We start from the raw sequence: 18463 nt of genomic DNA, 5'->3' as shown, positions 1-18463 counted from the left end.
ATATTACGTGGGTTTGGGGAATGGGGATACCCATGTCACTGTGACAGCGCTCCTTTTGTATGGGAAAAGTCCTGGGGACGAGGCTGCCTGTAAGGAAGTATCTTAAATTATGGCACCAGGGTAGAGGGCACTTTTCATGAAAATAAAGACATAGAGTGTTTACCCAGGAACAGGGTGTGGCCTTAGGGCTTCTTAATCCTCTATATAGAGTTTTCTGAATTCCAGGTGACATCGAAGAATAGGGTGCTACATGCTTTAAAGTTTACAAACCTTCATACTTCTTTTAGAGATTTAATTTAATCTCATAGACTATCATGCCGTTAGTCAATAAAAGTGAGTATAAGTTAAAATATATCTAGCCAATTTTTTGAAATCGAACCTAGCGAATTAAATTTGCACCAATTTGAGTGAGAAAAAGGCAAAAGGCAAGTCATTTTTTGAAACCGATAAGCTTAAAAATCACACCAGCGAAGGAAAAAGAAAGGAGAAAAAGCGAGGAGGAAGAAAGGAGCCAGGAGAAGAGAAAAAAAGCGATGATTGAACTCTTAGTTTTTGTATTGGCTACTTTGGAGATAGTTTTTGGACGAAAAACTGCTGAAGCTATTGCATTGGTGGTGCCCTTTAAAAAAATTCGGTCTGATATATTTTCAAAACACTGTATTGGCCAGCGCCATAAAATAACGACGAGTAAGGGTAAACGAAGTTTAAAACTAAAAACTAAAAAGATTTAAAATTTACATATGTTCGTGCCAGAGCATTGAAAAATGATTGTATCCTATTGTTATACAGTCTGCTACACAGCCGTTTTTAGTGTCGTCACGCAACGCTCCTCCCCACTAAGTCCCCACCAAGTTAGTGGGGAGGAGCGTTGCGTGGCGACACTAAAAACGGCAGTGTAGCAGACTAATTGTTATAAGGCAGTGAAGTGGGACTCATTCCAGTCATAAGAGATATTTTTCCCAGATTAGAAAATTAGCCATACCCTAAACACAGTCTCTACCTTCTCATTTTCCTTACTGTCATGTCTGGTCAAGCGCACATGTAGACTCCGTCTAGGAAAGTCGTTATTTAAAAATTTGATCTATTAGTTGTTGTGATAATAGTGCGTGTAACGAATATAATGGATTCCACTTTTAAATTATCAGTTTATTAATAGAACCTATGAATATACGCTTGATCTAGCGCAATTGGCGATTGAAAGAAGAAAAAGCCTTACTAACTAATGAACCTGTTTTCTTTATGTATCGATCATAAAGCATCCCTAGTTCTTCCCGACTGGTGGCTTCTTCAGTTGACCAGTAGATCAAGTGATCCCCAGCGTCAAAGTCAAGACCTTTCCATATATGGTTACCTGGTTGGTGCAGCTTTCTTACTATCGACCATCAGAGCGGCCACGTTCCTGAACGTGTTGATTAACTCATCGATGAGCCTTCATAACTTAATGCTGTCAGCGGTAGTGAAAGCTCCGGTTTTGTTTTTTGACACCAATCCAGTTGGACGAGTGTTGAACAGGTTTTCCAGAGATATTAACATCATGGAAGAATTACTGCCAGAAGCATTTCTGATGGCCATGCAGATAATTCTATTCTGCATTGGAGCAGTTACACTTCAATCTGTGTTAATCCCCTGGATAATACTGCCAGCATTCCCACTCATGGTTATCTTTGCTTTGATTGGTCGATATTACCTCAATCCATCACGTGACTTGAGGCGCATAGAGGGAGTGACTCGAAGTCCAGTGCTATCGCATTTTAGCAACTGTTTGGAGGGACTGGTGAGCATTCGAAATTACAACAAGGAAAAAATGTCTATAAGAGCTTTGTACAGGTTTGTGATTATAGAAGACCTTGATTAATTTCCAAGATAAGGACTACGAGATTTCTCAATAAAACTAAGTGGTGTGCGCGCGTGCACCGGTGTCATTTTGGCGGGAAAACATGATGGCCAGCGTCATTCATGTCGTAGTGGCGAAGCAAGGTATGAAATGTTAGAAGTTTTGTCATTTCAGTTTTCCAGGGTGTCTTCTTTTGTGATAATACGCGAAAAAAAAATATGAAGTCAAATCTCGTCCTCATAGTGGCTCGAATCGGGGTTATTTACCGGTCACAAGTGCCTTTATCACCTTGATACATACATCCATATCTGTAAGGCCTGGGCCGGCAATGTAAAGGCTGAGTATCATCTGAAGAATTATGGAGATCGAGGAAGGTGTTATCCGCCGAGGCCGTAAAGATGATACGAAAGCAGAGTTCAATAAATGTTTTATGAAAAATAATTCTAGTTTAAAAACAAGCTAAAACATGCTTACCTCCATCGAAGTTAAGTTCATCATCTTCGATAGTGCACGTTAATCGGCAAGTTTAGGAGCTAAAGGTTTGTTCAGCTCCGCAAATATTCTCCAAATAGCAGATGTCACCCTTCGAATTGTCTTCTTGCTGTTCTTACTATGTTTTTAGCCAATAGTTCGCCTATTTCTTCCCGGTGAAACGAGTGATCATGTCAGCCATATTTCGTTCTCACTACCAAAACAACTCAACCTCGACCCCAGGTCTTCTCGGTTAACAGTTCAGTAATCTGCGATAATCATCAGTTCAATATGGCAAAATTCTTCCATATTTGGTCGACAATAGCTGGTTATGATGAATTCTGCGTGTGATTTTAGCCAATCAGAAACGGAGAAATATTTTGAATGAATAATAATAGGTTTTTCGGGCTTCATAAAGAGAGTAGTGAGAAGTGACGCGTGACACGCTCACGGCTTCCCCCCTCGCTCGTGTGTTCTCTCGTGGCTACTCGCTACCCTTTATACAAATAGTGAGCTTGCTCGCAGGCCAACTTGACATGAAACAACTTATTTTAGTGTAGCAATAATAATTATTAAACGACATCAGTAAAAAGGAAAGTTGGTCACGTGGCGTTTACTCTAAACGTGATTTGGTTGAAACTGGAGATAAAGCCGGAATATGGGAAATTCTCACTGGGGCTTAAAAGCACGAGTATGAGCGGTTTTTTGGACGAAAAAAGGTATATTTCTTTCGGCTGGAGCATCCCCTCATCTTGTAGACCATTAAAGGGGTATCCCGCGGGCTTTCAATGAGATCGAAAGAAAGAAATTCTTCCTAGATTTCATCAAAGCGAGTTGATTAGTTAGTTTTTAATTTGTTTGTTTATCGTCAGATACCAGGACGACCACAATCGAGCTTATTTTGCCATTTTTGCAATAGCTAGATGGCTAGGCATGCGTCTGGACTTGATCTGCGTCATCTTTGCGACATTTGTCATTTACGTTGCAATCATTACTCAGTCTAAAGCAGGTAAGTTGAAACAACAAATGGCCAATCAAAATGTGCAATATTTAATTTTAGGACTCACGGATTTAAACTTAAATCCTTGAGCCCCAAAATTAAGCATTGCACATTACGGAACGAAGGATTTTTGTAGCCATATCTTGCGCGAAATATTTTATGGGTTTTTTGCTGTTCTTACCTTAACAGGAACGTGATTTCACTATAATCGTTAGGCATCATAAAGTTTGTTCCTTAGTTCCATCTTGTTATTCTCCCTGATGAAGCTTGGGGTGTAAAACCGGTCGAAGAAATTAAAAAAAGGTAACAGCATTCTCACGTTGCTTCGTGCTGCTCACTAGTGTTCAATTAAAAAAATATATCATTAAAAATATTTAAAAATGCAATAAATTGTACACCTGAGCTCACGATACAGTCATGTGACAGTGGTCAGCGGATACCCTATTTTGACAGCTGTCAATTGACCATAACATGTAGGTCCAATATCAAGGTAAACAGAGATTGTATATGCGTTGGACTCCAAGCCAGTAAGTTTGACATTTCACATGCGCTAACATGAAAAGACAGACGTAAGGACAGACAAACGGATGACTTTGTCCCAATCAAAATTTCTTGGATGCATAAATAACCAAAATCTAATATCCATAGTGCTCCACTGTGCACGCTCTGCTGTAAATTGCGACTAGAACTGTAGTTTTTGTTTCGTTTTTGGCAGGGATTGCAGCATTATCCATTGTATACGCCCTGCAGCTTGCTGTTGACACGTCTCAGTATGCCGTTAGGATGTGGTCAGAAGCTGAAAGTTACATGACGTCCGTAGAGCGTGTCGTCAAGTACAGTCAAATAGAACAAGAGCCTGGGTACCAGAATCATCGACAGCCTCCAGAACATTGGCCCCAGTACGGTCAATTACAATTAAAAAATGTGGAACTTGTTTACTACCACGGCGGACCCAAAATACTTAAAGGTATCACTTTTACTATTAGTCCACAAGAGAAGATCGGAATTGTTGGTCGCACTGGAGCTGGCAAGACTTCATTGATTGCAGGCCTATTTCGTATGCCTCAACCAACTGGTTACGTCATCATCGATAACGTCAATGTCGGTGATGTTAACATTCAAAGTTCTCGCCAAGCCATAGCGGTTATTACCCAGAATCCAGTGTTGTTTACCGGTACACTGCGAATGAATTTGGATCCTTTTGAGGAACACGAAGACAAGGAAATCTGGAATGCCTTAGGGGATGCGAGTTTGGGAGCTATGGTGAAAAATCTTCCGATGCAACTGAACCAGCTGGTGAAAGAAAGCGGAAGTAATTTCAGTACCGGAGAAAGGCAACTTTTGTGTCTGGCCCGTGCGTTATTGCGGAAGAACAAAATTATTGTTATGGATGAAGCAACGGCAAATGTGGATCACAAAACAGATCAGTTAATCCAGGAAACACTTCGCACGAAATTTAAGCATTGTACGGTGATTACAGTTGCTCATCGATTAAACACAATCATGGATTATGATCGAATTTTGGTTCTGGATCACGGAAGAGTTGTAGAGTATGACAAATCAGAAATTTTACTTCAGAATGAAGGAGGATATTTTTCTAGACTTTGTCGTAACTATGATGATAATGCCGACCAGTAAGAACTGAATATTGAGTTGAACTATATCCCACAAACATTTGGCGAGTTTTAGTTACTAATCCTTCGAAGGATAGTTATTTATAGCAACGATTGTCTCAATCCCTGAAATTTCTCTTTTTTACTTAATTACCATATCTTTTGGATGTGAGCAGCCCTAATATCTAGGAATGAGAAGAAAAATACTTAGATTTCTGGAGATTGGGCTGATGGGGAGATTCAACCAAATGAGAGGTCCTGAATATTTTATGGAATACCTGCCAAATCGAGGCGTTTCAAATATCGCTCCTGTAGCTCTATCTTTGAGCATCTGGAAAGAAGAAAGACATAGAAGAAAGAAGAAAGACATAGGTTGCTCACCTTTTTCTGTAAACCGATCAAATAAACATGATTCTTAAAGTCTGAAGTATAAATTTTGGGCTGTTAATTTTCTTATGATTCATGGCCACCCAGCTTCGTTTAGAAGCCTGTTAAGGTTTAAACTTTGGAGCTGTTGTAAAAACTATTGATGTGTTCGGATATCATAGCGTGTTTTAGTTTAGTCGTCTTTAACATTTTAGTTGGCTTTTTCGTCTCATCCGGATCTCTAAGCTGCCCTGATGGATCATCTCGAAAGTTCCTGGGCATGATTATTAAGTATAGCCGTACTTTCGTTAGAATGTTCTAAGGGATATTTCTTTTACTTTTATACCGAAATTTCCAGGAATCCTTCCGTTTCTTCTTACAATAATTGCAATATCTTGTTACTAATGTGAAAAACTCAACCTCCGAAAATCGCGGGTAAGTTACGAGGGTCTATATTTAGCCTTTCTCGAGCTTTAAACCTTTCAAGTCAAAATTTACCCCTTCGAAAACTTCTTTTCACAAGAAATAGTCGTTGGGTGACCATACATGATCATTTGTCTTGAGGGTGAGGGTCGCATCAACCCTCACGTGCAGCGCGGAGCAGTATTGCTCTAGATCGGATGTTTACTCAGTGAACTTTGCTTGGCTAAACATGACAAACATCAATAGATGATCACTTGACACACAAATGGGACGATAATGTTTTTTGAAGAGACTTTTGATCTCATCACGCCCCAGTCGTGTGCAGGATGCTTGTGACCTCAAACTCTCCACTGACTTGTGTAGATGAGCCTACTTTTGTCTTTAGATTTAATGTAATATAAAATGAATTGGTACTGACTTTGTAAACAAATTCTTCATTATTTTACTATTATTTATTGTTATTACTATTACTATTAACTTCTCGATCTCTTTAGCAATTTATTTATTTTATTAATCTATATTTTTATTTAGACCTTCAGTATGTTACGACTCAGTGTCCGATTTCCTCTAACCGCTTAGATTGGCACTGCTTGCTGGTAGAGCAGATTGTAAATTATCGCTTTGTACTGCCTTGGTGAATAAACTCAAAGAAAAAAAAAAGGACTAGTCTTCGTAGCTAGAGCATCTGCATTAGTAACCAGTAGGTCATACGGTAGATCCCTGTCAGGAAAACTTGTTTTAATTTTTTGTTTGTTTCTTTCTTTTCCGAGTGGTCTGTGACTAGACGGATCTCAATCTCAAACGGCCTAAAAATTAACCGTCAACGGTCAAAAGGTTACATTTTACCATCAAACGTCAAAAATGCAAGTTTGATTAAAGGTCAAAAAGTTTAAGGTATCTCACTGATTTTACTATTTCAGGTGATCTTCACAAATATCAGGAGATTCTGGCTAAGAAGAATCTCTTAACTGTAAAACTCACTTCCCATATTCTCAAAAACACACTCTTTAGACATTAATTTACAAGGCCTTGCAACTTGCTTATATCTAAAAAATTTGTCGGGACAAAAATACGTGACAAAATGGTATATAAATACAAAAGATAAAAACAAAGGAAAATGTGCCTTAACATGAAAATTGATCAACTTGATTTTTTGCTATTTTGGTTGGTTTTGGTCGAGCATAGTAGCATGTTTCGCCAGGCACGTTTCAGGTCACGTTTGTTAGGTACTATAAAAGATGATGTCGAGCTTGAGGGCTCAGTTTGGCTCTCTCATCGACACGGAAAGGTTGTAACAATCCCAAGCATCAGTATTCAGTACGTAATCGAGAATGTCTGCCTCAAGAGAGGTGAGTATCACCTACAATTTTCATTTTATACAAGAGAGAATGAGCTCATTCTCTCTTTTACACAACGGTATTGACGAAACAATGGATTTGCACCAAATTTACTCCATCACAGCAAATATGTTGCAAAACTTTTAAAGCTGACTGAAAAAGATGGTAAATTCTACATGTACATACCGGTCAGTATCTCATGTAAGAGGGAGAATCAAGAAAAAAGCATAGAAAAACATGGGAAAACAGGGGGAATCGGGGAAAAACATGGAAAAACATGAGGAAACAAGGCAAACATAGGGAAAACAGGAGAATACATAGAAACATGAAAAATTCTATATAGGGGACATAATATGGAGTCTTACATGAGATACTAACCTACATACCAATTTACAAGGAGTTGTAAATTACAGAGAGAAAGAGAGAAAGACCTTTAATTATTCGGATCAAAGTAGCCCATTCAGACGCCTTTCAGGGGCTTATTTTGCTGAATGCACTGCTGTTAATTTGTACCCCAAGAAAAATAAAAATAATGAAACTAATAAGACGACAACTGGGCTTTTTATTTTACCATCTTTGTCCCGTTTACCCCTCGTTTTGCACATTTCATGAAATGTTTGTCAGCCAGGGACAAAACTCCGTATTTAGCGGCACTTTAATTTAGCGAATTTTTCGTATATTTTGGCTCATTAATTTTCGCCATTTACAAACTGAAATTAAGGTATTCACAACTTTTACGACGACAATTTAACATAAATGTATGTGATTAATATCGTAAAAGTCAGTAGCTTCATTTAAATCAAAATTATACAACGTTCTGAAACTTAATTTTGAACGTAACAAACCAAACTGCAACTGTAATAAAATATCTTAATGCTGTCCTCACTCATATTTTTCGGTACATTGTCACAAAAAGTCAATGATACACGTTGAATTTCATGTTGTACTCACTTTAATTTTTAATAGCAATGGTTTAAATTTAGTGACACTTAATTCTGGTGCACTTTAATTTAGCTATTTTTAGAATAAACGCCAAATTCGCTAATTTTTCAGTGTCGACAAAATTTCATAAAATAAGGTAACTATCAGCTTTCATCTTCTCTTAGTTCCTGCAACAAGAAGTGACGCAGAAACGCCAGGCGAATAACCTTTACGAAGAGACTCATAAAGGTATGGCGATCCATCTCTCTTTACCGGAATATAATCTTAATAAGGGAGAAATACAATCTGATATGTTTATTTTTTCATCAGTTTAGCTACAATCGATCGTTTTCTGGGTCCTAAAACAGACCAGGGACCGTGGGTTAACTCGCGCGCACGCGCAAAGCGAAACCCTCCAATTTGTATACGGAACAACGAAACAATCTTTTTCACCTTTTCTGACATTGTTCAAAATTTATTACGTTTCGGGAAAATTTGGCTGATAATCTTGTGGATTGTGATTTTATACCTCGAGACTACTCAAAAGATATAGCAATTTTTTGGGCCTAAAGCCCCATAGTTCTAAAATTGTTCTTCAGGCACTTCTTTTGTTTTCTGCTAGACACCATCTATAGGGTTGTAGAACCAATAACAAGAGCAGCTAAAAATGTTTTTGAAGGTTCTTAAGTTCCAATATAAAAATTAAATCCTACAAACAAGTCTCTGTGTTGAAGAAATGGTATCCTTTGGTCCCTCTCCTCATCAGTAACTGTTAGCTGGCAAATTAGTAATCTTTCCCAATGACCTGCTAACTCGGAGAGAGGACATCGTTTATTCAAACATGAATTACAGTCAACTCGCTCTTAACGGACACCTAGAGTTGGTCCCTACCTTTCTTTACTCCCTTTAAGTTCGGACTCTACATAAGACGGACATCTCTCTAAGACGTACAGTGCCGGTCGCAAAGGCGTCTCATCTTACAGAGTCAACCGGTAGCTAGCAAGCTATTTATTTCTTCATTGTAATGCTTGCTACTGAAGTCGCTTTTTCAACAAACATTTGAAGGAATTGTGTACAACACTTTTCTCTTAGGGATATGTTATTTTCTTCTTATTGTTATTGTTTTCCGTCTTCACTTATTCGCCTTTCTTCCTTTCTTTTTTCTTTTTGTATTGTGTACTGTAGTGTAATTTATCGGTGCAGGGACCCCTGAATTGGTGTAATCAGTTTACCACTAAACTGTTGTTAATAAACATGTTGTACTGTTTGTGGAGTCATTAATGAAGTTATTAAAAAAAAATGAAATAGAATTTGAAAAGGACAGTGCACAACTGTGAAAACTGTCACATCCGCATTTCGAAAACAAAGCAGTGGGTTTCTAATTTAAATGCATGTGTGCAGTAATATTATATTTAAAAACGTTGAAATTAATTCCGACCTTTTCAAGGTTGAAATTTACAAGTATTGCCTAATTAAAGTCAGTTTTTTTAAATTGACTTTTTTTATTTCCAAGGTTCTATGTCTGGAGAGTCTGAGGCGCAGAATATTTTTCCTGCTGCTTTTACCTTGATGGAACACACCCCAGAATCATCCAATCCACAGGATCCGCGAGGTCTTGAAGGATTCCGCACATATAAGTTCTATCGGTACTAATCCAACCAAGCTTTTAAGCGGACAAGTTTGAATAATTTCTATAATAAATTGTGTTAATAATAATAATAATAATTTATAGTTACTTTAGTGTTAAAGTTTATAGTGTAATGTGATGTAATGTGGTTGTAATGTATTGTAGTGCAATACTCTGCAATGCCAATTTTGTAACGTTATTATTGTAACGCTGTGGAGTATTTAATAAAAGTTTGAAAAAAATTTAACAAGTTATGAAACTGGTTCCAATGATGAGCTTTCGCGGTATTATCTAACAAAAAAGAAGAGTTGGACTGGACTCTGGAACCTCGACTAGATTGAAAAGGACTTGACGTCTTATTTTTGTTAGTTTTTCGACCTTGGAAAACTTTCTTGACATCTCCGGAAAAGGTCGTGAGAAAAATGAAAATAATGCCTGGACTCCAAGATGGCCAGTTGGGAACCAGTCCAGTCCAAAGTCCGGAGTCAAGTCTTTCCAACTGCCCTTGGTTTAACTGAAAAATTCCATAGTTCTATAGTATCTAGAGACACAACTGATGAAGTTTGAAACAATCTGATATCTTTCTTACAACAGGCAATGAGCCCAACTCTCTTGTCAAATTTACCCTTTATCAGCACATTTCCAAAGTAGATAAGGGCATGTGCCATTCACATTCGTGGATTTTTCGTCTCATCCGGATCTCTAAGTTGCCCTGGTGGATCATCTCGAAAGTTCATGGGCATGATTAAGTAGCTGTACTTTCGTTAGAATATTCTTAGGGGTATTTCTTTTTTATACACCGAAATTATCAGGAATCCTTCCGTTTTTCTTACAATAACTGCAGTATGTTGATGCTAATGTGAAAAATACAACATCCGAAAATCGCCGAACTCTAGAGGAGTTAATACCTTGAGGAATAGAACGGTTTTCCAGAAATATTTAGCCTTTCTCGAGCTTTAGAACTTTCAAGTCAAAATTTGCCCCTTCGAAAAAGTTATTTCACACGAAGTCATCGGGTACCCTGATCATTTGTCTTGAGGGTGAGGGTCACATCACCCTCAGATCGGATGTTCGCTTGAAATTTGCTTGGCATCAGTAGATGATCACTTGACACACAAATGGGACAATAATTATGTTTTTTGAAGAGACTTTTGATCTCATCACGGCCAAGTCGTGTGCAGGATGCTTGTGACCTCAAACTCTTGGAAAAAATTTCTCCTTCATAAAAGTCAAACGTGAAAAGCCCTAAAACTTAATAACCGTCAACTGTCAAGAAATTGGAAAAAATTAACCTTCAACCTTCAAAGCTACCACCCCATCGAGACCCTGAAATAACTGGGAAGTTCGTTAAACAGGTCTTGTTTGATTGTCGCCATGTATCATGTGCTTTGCAAAAAGCGTACGTGATCATCCTGGATTTTGAGAGTTTTCTACTGACCCTTAATAAAATTGATATTCTTCGCCACAAAGCTTTTAGATCTAACCGCTTAGAGCAATTTAAAAAAGCATTGTTGAAACTTAACTAGGTGAACGATAGTGTACCTCCCTTGATACATATTCCTTTAAGCTACACTGTACTGTTTCACTTTTTAGATTAGCGTCTTCTTCTTTTAGTTCCTTTCCCTTTCTTTTTTAATTTCCGTTACTTTTTTAAAAGTTATTTTTATTTGTCAGCAGGCCATTGTAAAAATGGAAAATAGTTTCGTTGCATATTTATTGTAATTGTTATGTCGTTTTCTTTCGTTTCATTTTCAATGTATTTTGAATAAAAAATTTCAAAAAAGTAATGCTAAAATTAGCAATGCCAAAAAGAAACCTCTACTCGCAGGGTAGGATCTCAGAACAATGCCATGTCAAACTCGTTGAATTAAAGCGACATAAAGTGGATCAGGCGCGGATCTAGGATAAATACTGACCGATTTCCTAAACGAGGGGCCGAGTGAGAAAGCTTTTAAGGGAGCCCGGGGGTATGCACTCCCGGGAAGTTTTTTGGATTTTAACTCCCTATTAAGTTCCCTTTCCCGGGTTTCTGATTCATTGAGGGGGCATCGAATGTCCGGAATTGGAAAAAGAAAACATTTGTCCAAACCATCAGTTCCAGGTTTCAACTTGGAAAGTTCATTTATTACTAAATATATATATGATTTTTATGAAAAAATCTGACCGATTTCAGTAGAACGGTGGAAACCGGTGTGTATCCGCGCCTGTGGGTGACCACTTGATGCAGAAAAATTTGTGGGGACAAAAGTACGTGACAAAATGGTTTAAAAAAATGAAAGATAAAAACAAAGGCGGTGAATGTGCCTTAACATGAAAATTGATCGACTCGATTTTTTGTTGTTTTGGTGGGTTTTGGACGAGCATAGTAGCACGTTTCACGAGGCACGTTTTAGGTCACGTTTGTAAGGTACTATAAAAGTTCATGTCGAGCTTGAGGGCGCAGTTTGCCTCTTTAATCGAAACGGAAAGGTTGTAACGATCCCAAGCTAAGTATCAGTGTTCAGTACGTAATCGAGAATGTCTGCTTCAAGCGAGGTGAGTATCTCCTACAATTTTCATTTTATATAAGAGAGAATGAGCTCATTTTCTCTTTTACACGAGTGCATGGACGAAAAAATGGATTTGCACCAAATTTACTCGCGGCAAATATGTTGCAAAACTGTGAAAACTGACTGAAAAAGATGGGGCAAACTCTACATGTACATACCAATTTACATGGATTTGTAAATTAGAGAGAGAGAGAGAGAGAGAGACCTTTAATTATGAAAGTAGTCCATTCAGACGCATTTCAGGGGCTTGTTTTGCTGAAATGTACTGCTGTTAATTTGTGCCCCGGTAAAAATTAAAACAATAAAACTAATAAGAAGACAATTGGGCTTTTTATTTTACCATCTTCGCTCCGTTTACTCCTCATTTTGCACATTTCCTGACATTTTTGCGACATGTTTGTCAGACAGGGACGGTCAAAGATGATCTTTTGTTGCTTTAAACACAGTTTTTAGCTTTGATAAAAATAAGAACTGCCATGAGTGCCAGCAGGTTATTTTTTGTTCTTTCTAAATCATGGAAAAGGAAAATGCAGGGGACGGCCTGAGCGTCATCATAGCCTGAGAATTGACAGCCGACTTCTTGTGGCGCTACCACTGGTTTCCCCACTAAATAGGGAGCTGAAGCAAAGACGTTTTTGAGCGACGAACATCAACCGGAAGTAGCCTTTTTCCATTCTCGGGCAGTGGTTTCGCCCCAGTTCTATGGCAAATCTTCCCTTTATGAGTTAAGACACTTAGTAATAAAAATTTAGTCTCGTAAAGGTACAGTAAAAGGAAAAAGACCACACTTCTGGTTGACTTGCGTCGCTCAAAAAAGTCTTTGCTTAAGCCCCCTTAATGACGTCTAAGGAACGACTGCAGAAATTCCATACTGATGACGCGTCACTACTCGAGGTCTGGATTATCAAGTCAACCTCGTTCCCAGGTTCTCTCTCCCACCTGTCGCTCCTTAGCCGGACTGGCAGAAGAGAACCCTGGGAACGAGTTTGCTGGGTAATGTGGTTGAAATAAATTTTTCTCGCGGCACCTTCGATCAATCAAAAGAACTACTGTACAGAGATCTGGGTATTGCACCTTTCTCCTCTGCAGGGTCTCTTTGTGTTGTGGGCTTTCCGTTTTTTTTTTTGTTTTTTTTTTCGATTATTGCTATTTGTATAGGTAATAGCATGATTAGTAGTGATATTTGGCATAAATACCACGAGTGATATTTCAAAATTGTTATACGAAATTTTACGAGCCGTTAGGCGAGTGAAATTTGAGACAATTTTGAAATATCACGAGTGGTATTTATGCCAAATATCACCCACAAATCATGCTATTATTTGTTTATACTACTACCCGAAAAAGGTTTGTAATTTTCACATGTAGGTATTTCAAATTAAGCTGAAATACCACTGCTCTAAGCCAATCAAATTGCAGTAATTTTTCATGTAGTAGTATAATTATAGGAATACCCTGCGGGAGCCTCTGCGGAGGAGAGAGCTATTACACGTCATCAGTATGAAATTCCTGTGCTCGTTTCTCAGACGTCACTGGTAGTAGCATCGCGAAATGTCGGAAGCTTGTGAAGAAGCTTTTTGAAACCAAAGACACTTTTTAAATCCTGGATACTTTGAAAAACGCCTGACATCTGTAGCCACTGAGTACATTATCACTTAAAATTGTTAATTTAGCTGGTCAACAAATGGCGATTACTCGAATGATTTTGAGTGAATAAAAAGTCCTTTTACCGTGGCGTCTACCTTATTACATGAAATTTTGGCGACGCGTTATTAAGCGATTTTGAAAAATCCTTATTTAGCGGCACTTAAATTTAGCGACTTTTCGTAAATTTTGGAACATGAGTCACCTTATTTTTGTGATTTCACGAACTGAAACTTTGACGAATTAAGGTATTCACAACTTTTACGACGACAATTTAACATATATGTGATAAAATCATAAAAGTCAATAGCTTCATTTAAATCAAAATCATACAACGTTCTAAAACTTTATTTTGAACGAAATACACGTTATAATCGACCGTCAAATAGCACGTGTGTGTGAAACTGACCAAATGGCGGAATTTCATACTGTACTCACTTTAATTTTTAATAGCGATGATTTAAATTTAGCGACACTTAGTTCTGGTGCATTTTTAATTTAGCTATTTGTAGAATAAACGCCAAATTCGCTAATTTTTTAGTGTCGCCAAAATTTCATGTATTAGTAACTATTAGCTTTCATCTTTTCTTAGTTTCTGCACCAAGAAGTGACCCAGAAACGCCTGGCGAATAACCTTTACAGAGAGACTCATAAAGGTGAGGCAATCAGTTCACTCTCTACTGAAATTTAAATTAGTTCAGTTACAATCGTTTTTTGAGCCCTAAAACCGATCAGGAACCGTGAGGCCGGGTTAGCGCGCGCGCACGTGGAACCCTCAAGTTTGTACACGGAACAATGAAACATTCTTGTTCACCTTTTCTGACATTGTTCAAAAGTTAAAACGTCTCGGGAAAATTTGACTGATAAGTTTGCTGATTGTGATTTTATACCTCGAGACTACTCAAAAGATATAGCAATTTTTTGAGTTTGAGGCCTCATAGTTCTAAATTTGCTCTTCAGGCACTACTTTGTTTTCTGCTAGACACTAGATATGGGGTCGTAAAACCAATAACAAGACCCCTCAGCTAAAAATGTTTTTGAAGGTTCTTGCGTTCCAATATGAAATTGAATCCTACAAACAAATCTCTGTGTCGAAGAAATGGCATCCTTTGGTCCCTCTCCTCAACAGTAATTGTTAGCTGGCAAATTAGTATTCTTTCCCAAATGACGTTCATGCTTTAGAGAGGGCATCGTTTCAAACATGAATCAGATAAGGGGGGAGGGGGGAAGGTCATCCTGACCCTTAGAAAAGAGGGGGGACCCGGTCGCCAAAAAAATTTTTTCGGCCTTTCGGGCCTTAGTTTGGCGTTAAAATAAGGGGGGGGGGAGGGATAGCGGGCCTCCTGGGCCCCTCCCCTGGATCCGCCACTGTTATTAGTGCAGGGGCCCCTGAATTAGTGTAATCAGTTTACCACTAAAATGTTGTTAATAAACATGTTGTACTGTTTGTGGAGTTATCAATAAAGTTATTAAAAAAATAATGAAATAGAATTTGAGAGGGACAGCGCACAACAATGAAAATTGTCACATCCGCATTTACAAAACAAAGCAGTGGGTTTCTAAGTTTAAATGCATGTGTGCAGTAAACGTTCAACTGATTAATTCCGACTTTTTCAAAGTTGAAATTTATAAGTATTGTATAAAGACAAGGGTTTTCTTTTAACTATTTTTTTAATTTATTTCCAAGGTTCTATGTCCGGAGAGTCTGAAGTGCAGAATATTTTTCCTGCTGCTTTTACCTTGATGGAACACACCCCAGAATCATCCAATCCACAGGATCCGCGATGTCTTGGCGGATTCCGCACATATAAGTTCTATCGGTACTAATCCAACCAAGCTTTTAAGTGGATAAGTTTGAATACTTTTTACGATAAATTGTTTTAATAATAATAATAAACTTTATAGTTACTTAAGTGTTAAAGTTTATAGTGTACTGTCATGTAATGTATTTGTAATGTATTGTAATGCAATATTATGCAATGCCATGTAACGTTATTATTGTAAGCAGCTGTGGGTATTTAATAAAAGTTTGAAAAAAATTTAACTTTATGGAACTGGTTGCAATGAGGACCTTTCGCGGTATTCTCTAACCTGAGATCAGGCTTAATTTTCGTTTCGCGTTGTAATAACATTCCGGCGGGCAAGGCGAAACGAAAACAGTTTTAGCGGTAGCCGTTAGAGAGAGTGTATATATGAGAACTGCTAAAATTGGGCCTCACTCGAATCTCAAGTTAGGTATTCTCTAACAAAAAAGAAAAGTTGGACTGGACTCTGGAACCTCGACTAGATTAAAAAGGACTTGACGTCTTAATTTTGTTGGTTTTTCTACCTTTGAAAAGTTTCTTGATATCTCCAGAAAAAGTAGTGAGAAAAATGAAAATAATGCCTAGACTCCAAGATGGCCAGTTGGGAACCAGTCCAGTCCAAAGTCCAGAGTCGAGTCTTTATTTTCCAACTGGCCGTGGTTTCACTGAAAAATTATATAGTTCTATAGTATTTTGAGACACAACTGATGAAGTTTGAAACAATCTGATATCTTTCTTACAACAGGGAATGAGCCAATTCTCTTGTCAAATTTACCCCTTATCAGCACATTTCCAGAGTAGATAAGAGCGTGGATTCGTGGATTTTTCGTCTCATCCGGATCTCTAAGCTGTGGATCATCTCGAAAGTTCGTGGGTATGATTAACTAGCTATACTTTCGTTAGAACATTCTAAGGGGTATATTTCGTTTATTTGTATACCGAGAGTTTCCAGGAATCCTTCAGTTTTTTTTGACAATAACCGCAATATCTTGGTACTAATGTGAAAAACGCAACATCCGAAAATCGCCGAGCCACATAGCAGTTAATACCCAGACGAATAGAACGGTTTTCCAGAAATTTTTAGCCTTTATCGAGCTTTAGAACTTTCAAGTCAAAACTTGCCCCTTTGAAAAAGTTATTTCACAGGCAGTCATTGGGTACCCTGATCATGTGTCTTGAGGGTGAGGGTCGCATCACCCTCAGATCGGATGTTCACTTGAAATTTGCTTAGCATCAGTAGATGATCACTTGACACACAAATGGGACAATGCGTTATCTTTTGCAAAGAGACTTTTGATCTTATCACGGCCAAGTCGTGTGCAGGATGCTTGTGACGTCAAGCTCTCTAATGACTTGTGTAGATGTGCCTACTTTCGCCTTTAGATTTAATTTACTGATATAAAATGAATTCGTACTGCCTTTGTAAACAAATTCTTTATTATCTTATTATTCTTTATTATTATTACTATTACTATTAACTGCTCTATCTCTTTAGCAATTTATTTATTTTATTAATTATATATATGTATTTAGACCTTGCTCATTATGTTACAACTCAGTGTTCGATTTGCTCTAACCGCTTAGATTGGCACTGCTATTTGCTGGTAGAGCAGTTTGTAAATTATCGCTTTGCACTGCCTTTGAAATAAACTAAAAGAAAAAAAGGACTAGTCTTCTGTAGCTCAGTTTTAGAACATCTGCATTAGTAACCAGTAGGTCACGGTTAGACCCCTGTCAAGAAAATTGTTTTTTGTTTCTTTCTTTCTTTTCCGAGTGGTCTGTTACCAGAGAATCTCAATGGGGTTAACCGTCAGCCGTCAAAAGGCCTAAAATCTAACCGTCCAGAAAGGTTATATTTTACCGTCAACCATCAAAAATGCGGATTTGATTAAACGTCACCTGATTTCAGGTGATCTTCACAAATATTAGGGGATTCTGGCTAAGAAGAATTTCTTAACTGTAAAACTCAGTTCCCATATTCTCAAAAACACACTCTTCAGACATTACTGAGGCCTTGCAACTTGCTTCTAGTATCTGAAACTATTTCGACTTTTTAAGAGCGAAAAGTCAAGACAACCTCTGAAGACACAAAAACTAATATTAATTTATATCAAGGCATGTGTTCTAAACAAGGCCCAACTCTGCGCGAGCTCTGCTTGCATTTCCTTCTATAAGGACGACTATACACCACAGGCAAGGTAATTCAACGTTTATTTATCATTGATTTATATACATAGTTAGCGATATATCGCTATAGGTGAAGCAAACGGTAAATCCAGTACATTTAATTTACTATAAAAATAACAATCGGCTTCGCAAACAGATTGTGTGGGCCCCTGTGGTTTCACGCGAGTATCTTAAGATATGCAAATCAGCCAAACCGGCTAAGAAATGATATGAAATGCGCATGTGCATCAGCTGACTGTGATCAACTTCATATTTTGTTATTTTGGTACGTTTTGGACGAGCATAGTTCTCTAGTAGTTTCCCGGGGAACGTTTTAGTCACGTTTGTAGCGTACTATTAAAGTTCATGTTGAGCTTGAGACCTCAGTTTGTTTCTCTCTGATCGACAAGGAAAGGTTGTAACAATCCCAAGCATCAGTATTCAGTACGTAATCGAGAATGTCTGCCTCAAGAGAGGTGAGTATCAACTACAATTTTCATTTTATACAAGCTCATTCTCTCTTTTACACAAGTGTATCGACGAAACAATGGATTTGCACCAAATTTACCAAGGGCAAATATGTTGCAAAACTTTTAAAGCTGACTGGAAAAGAAGGCAAATTCTACATTTACACACCAATTTACATGGAGTTGTAAATTGGAAAGAGACCGGGGGGGTACTTTAGGAATTTCTAGGTGGGGATGTGC

At 37.9% G+C, this 18463-nt stretch overlaps 1 protein-coding gene, 2 long non-coding RNA genes and 1 pseudogene across 4 annotated transcripts in view; all 4 read left to right on the top strand.

Annotated features, from left to right (window-relative positions):
- Positions 1-1222: 1222 nt before the first annotated feature.
- LOC140948997 (ATP-binding cassette sub-family C member 4-like) lies at positions 1223-3502 on the top strand. The gene is made up of 3 exons (XM_073398252.1): positions 1223-1827; positions 3178-3314; positions 3495-3502. Exons 1-3 carry the CDS (start codon positions 1223-1225, stop codon positions 3500-3502), a joined length of 750 nt encoding a protein of 249 aa, XP_073254353.1.
- Positions 3503-3861: 359 nt separating this feature from the next.
- LOC140948422 (ATP-binding cassette sub-family C member 4 pseudogene) lies at positions 3862-5149 on the top strand (annotated as a pseudogene).
- Positions 5150-6972: 1823 nt separating this feature from the next.
- On the top strand, positions 6973-9851 carry LOC140948445 (uncharacterized). The gene is made up of 3 exons (XR_012167043.1): positions 6973-7056; positions 8151-8214; positions 9479-9851. It is a non-coding gene; the product is annotated as an uncharacterized lncRNA (long non-coding RNA).
- A 2182-nt stretch (positions 9852-12033) lies between these two features.
- LOC140947229 (uncharacterized) overlaps positions 12034-18463 on the top strand; it is an 11815-nt gene continuing 5385 nt past the window's right edge. For both annotated transcript variants that reach the window (XR_012166936.1, XR_012166935.1), the window contains exons 1-3: positions 12034-12127; positions 14378-14441; positions 15473-18232. This is a non-coding gene — a long non-coding RNA (uncharacterized lncRNA). The remainder of the gene's footprint in view (positions 12128-14377; positions 14442-15472; positions 18233-18463) is intronic.

This window comes from Porites lutea, chromosome 9, assembly GCF_958299795.1.
Source record: "Porites lutea chromosome 9, jaPorLute2.1, whole genome shotgun sequence".
NCBI lineage: Eukaryota > Metazoa > Cnidaria > Anthozoa > Scleractinia > Poritidae > Porites > Porites lutea.
Note: the sequence above shows the minus strand (reverse complement) of the source record. Positions and strands in the feature narration are given on the sequence as shown.

Coding starts and splice junctions, on each gene's coding strand:
- LOC140948997 (XM_073398252.1), top strand. CDS start 1,223: ATGAACCTGTTTTCTTTATGTATCGATCATAAAGCATCCCTAGTTCTT. Junction 1,828..3,177: donor TCTATAAGAGCTTTGTACAG/GTTTGTGATTAT, acceptor GTTTATCGTCAG/ATACCAGGACGACCACAATC.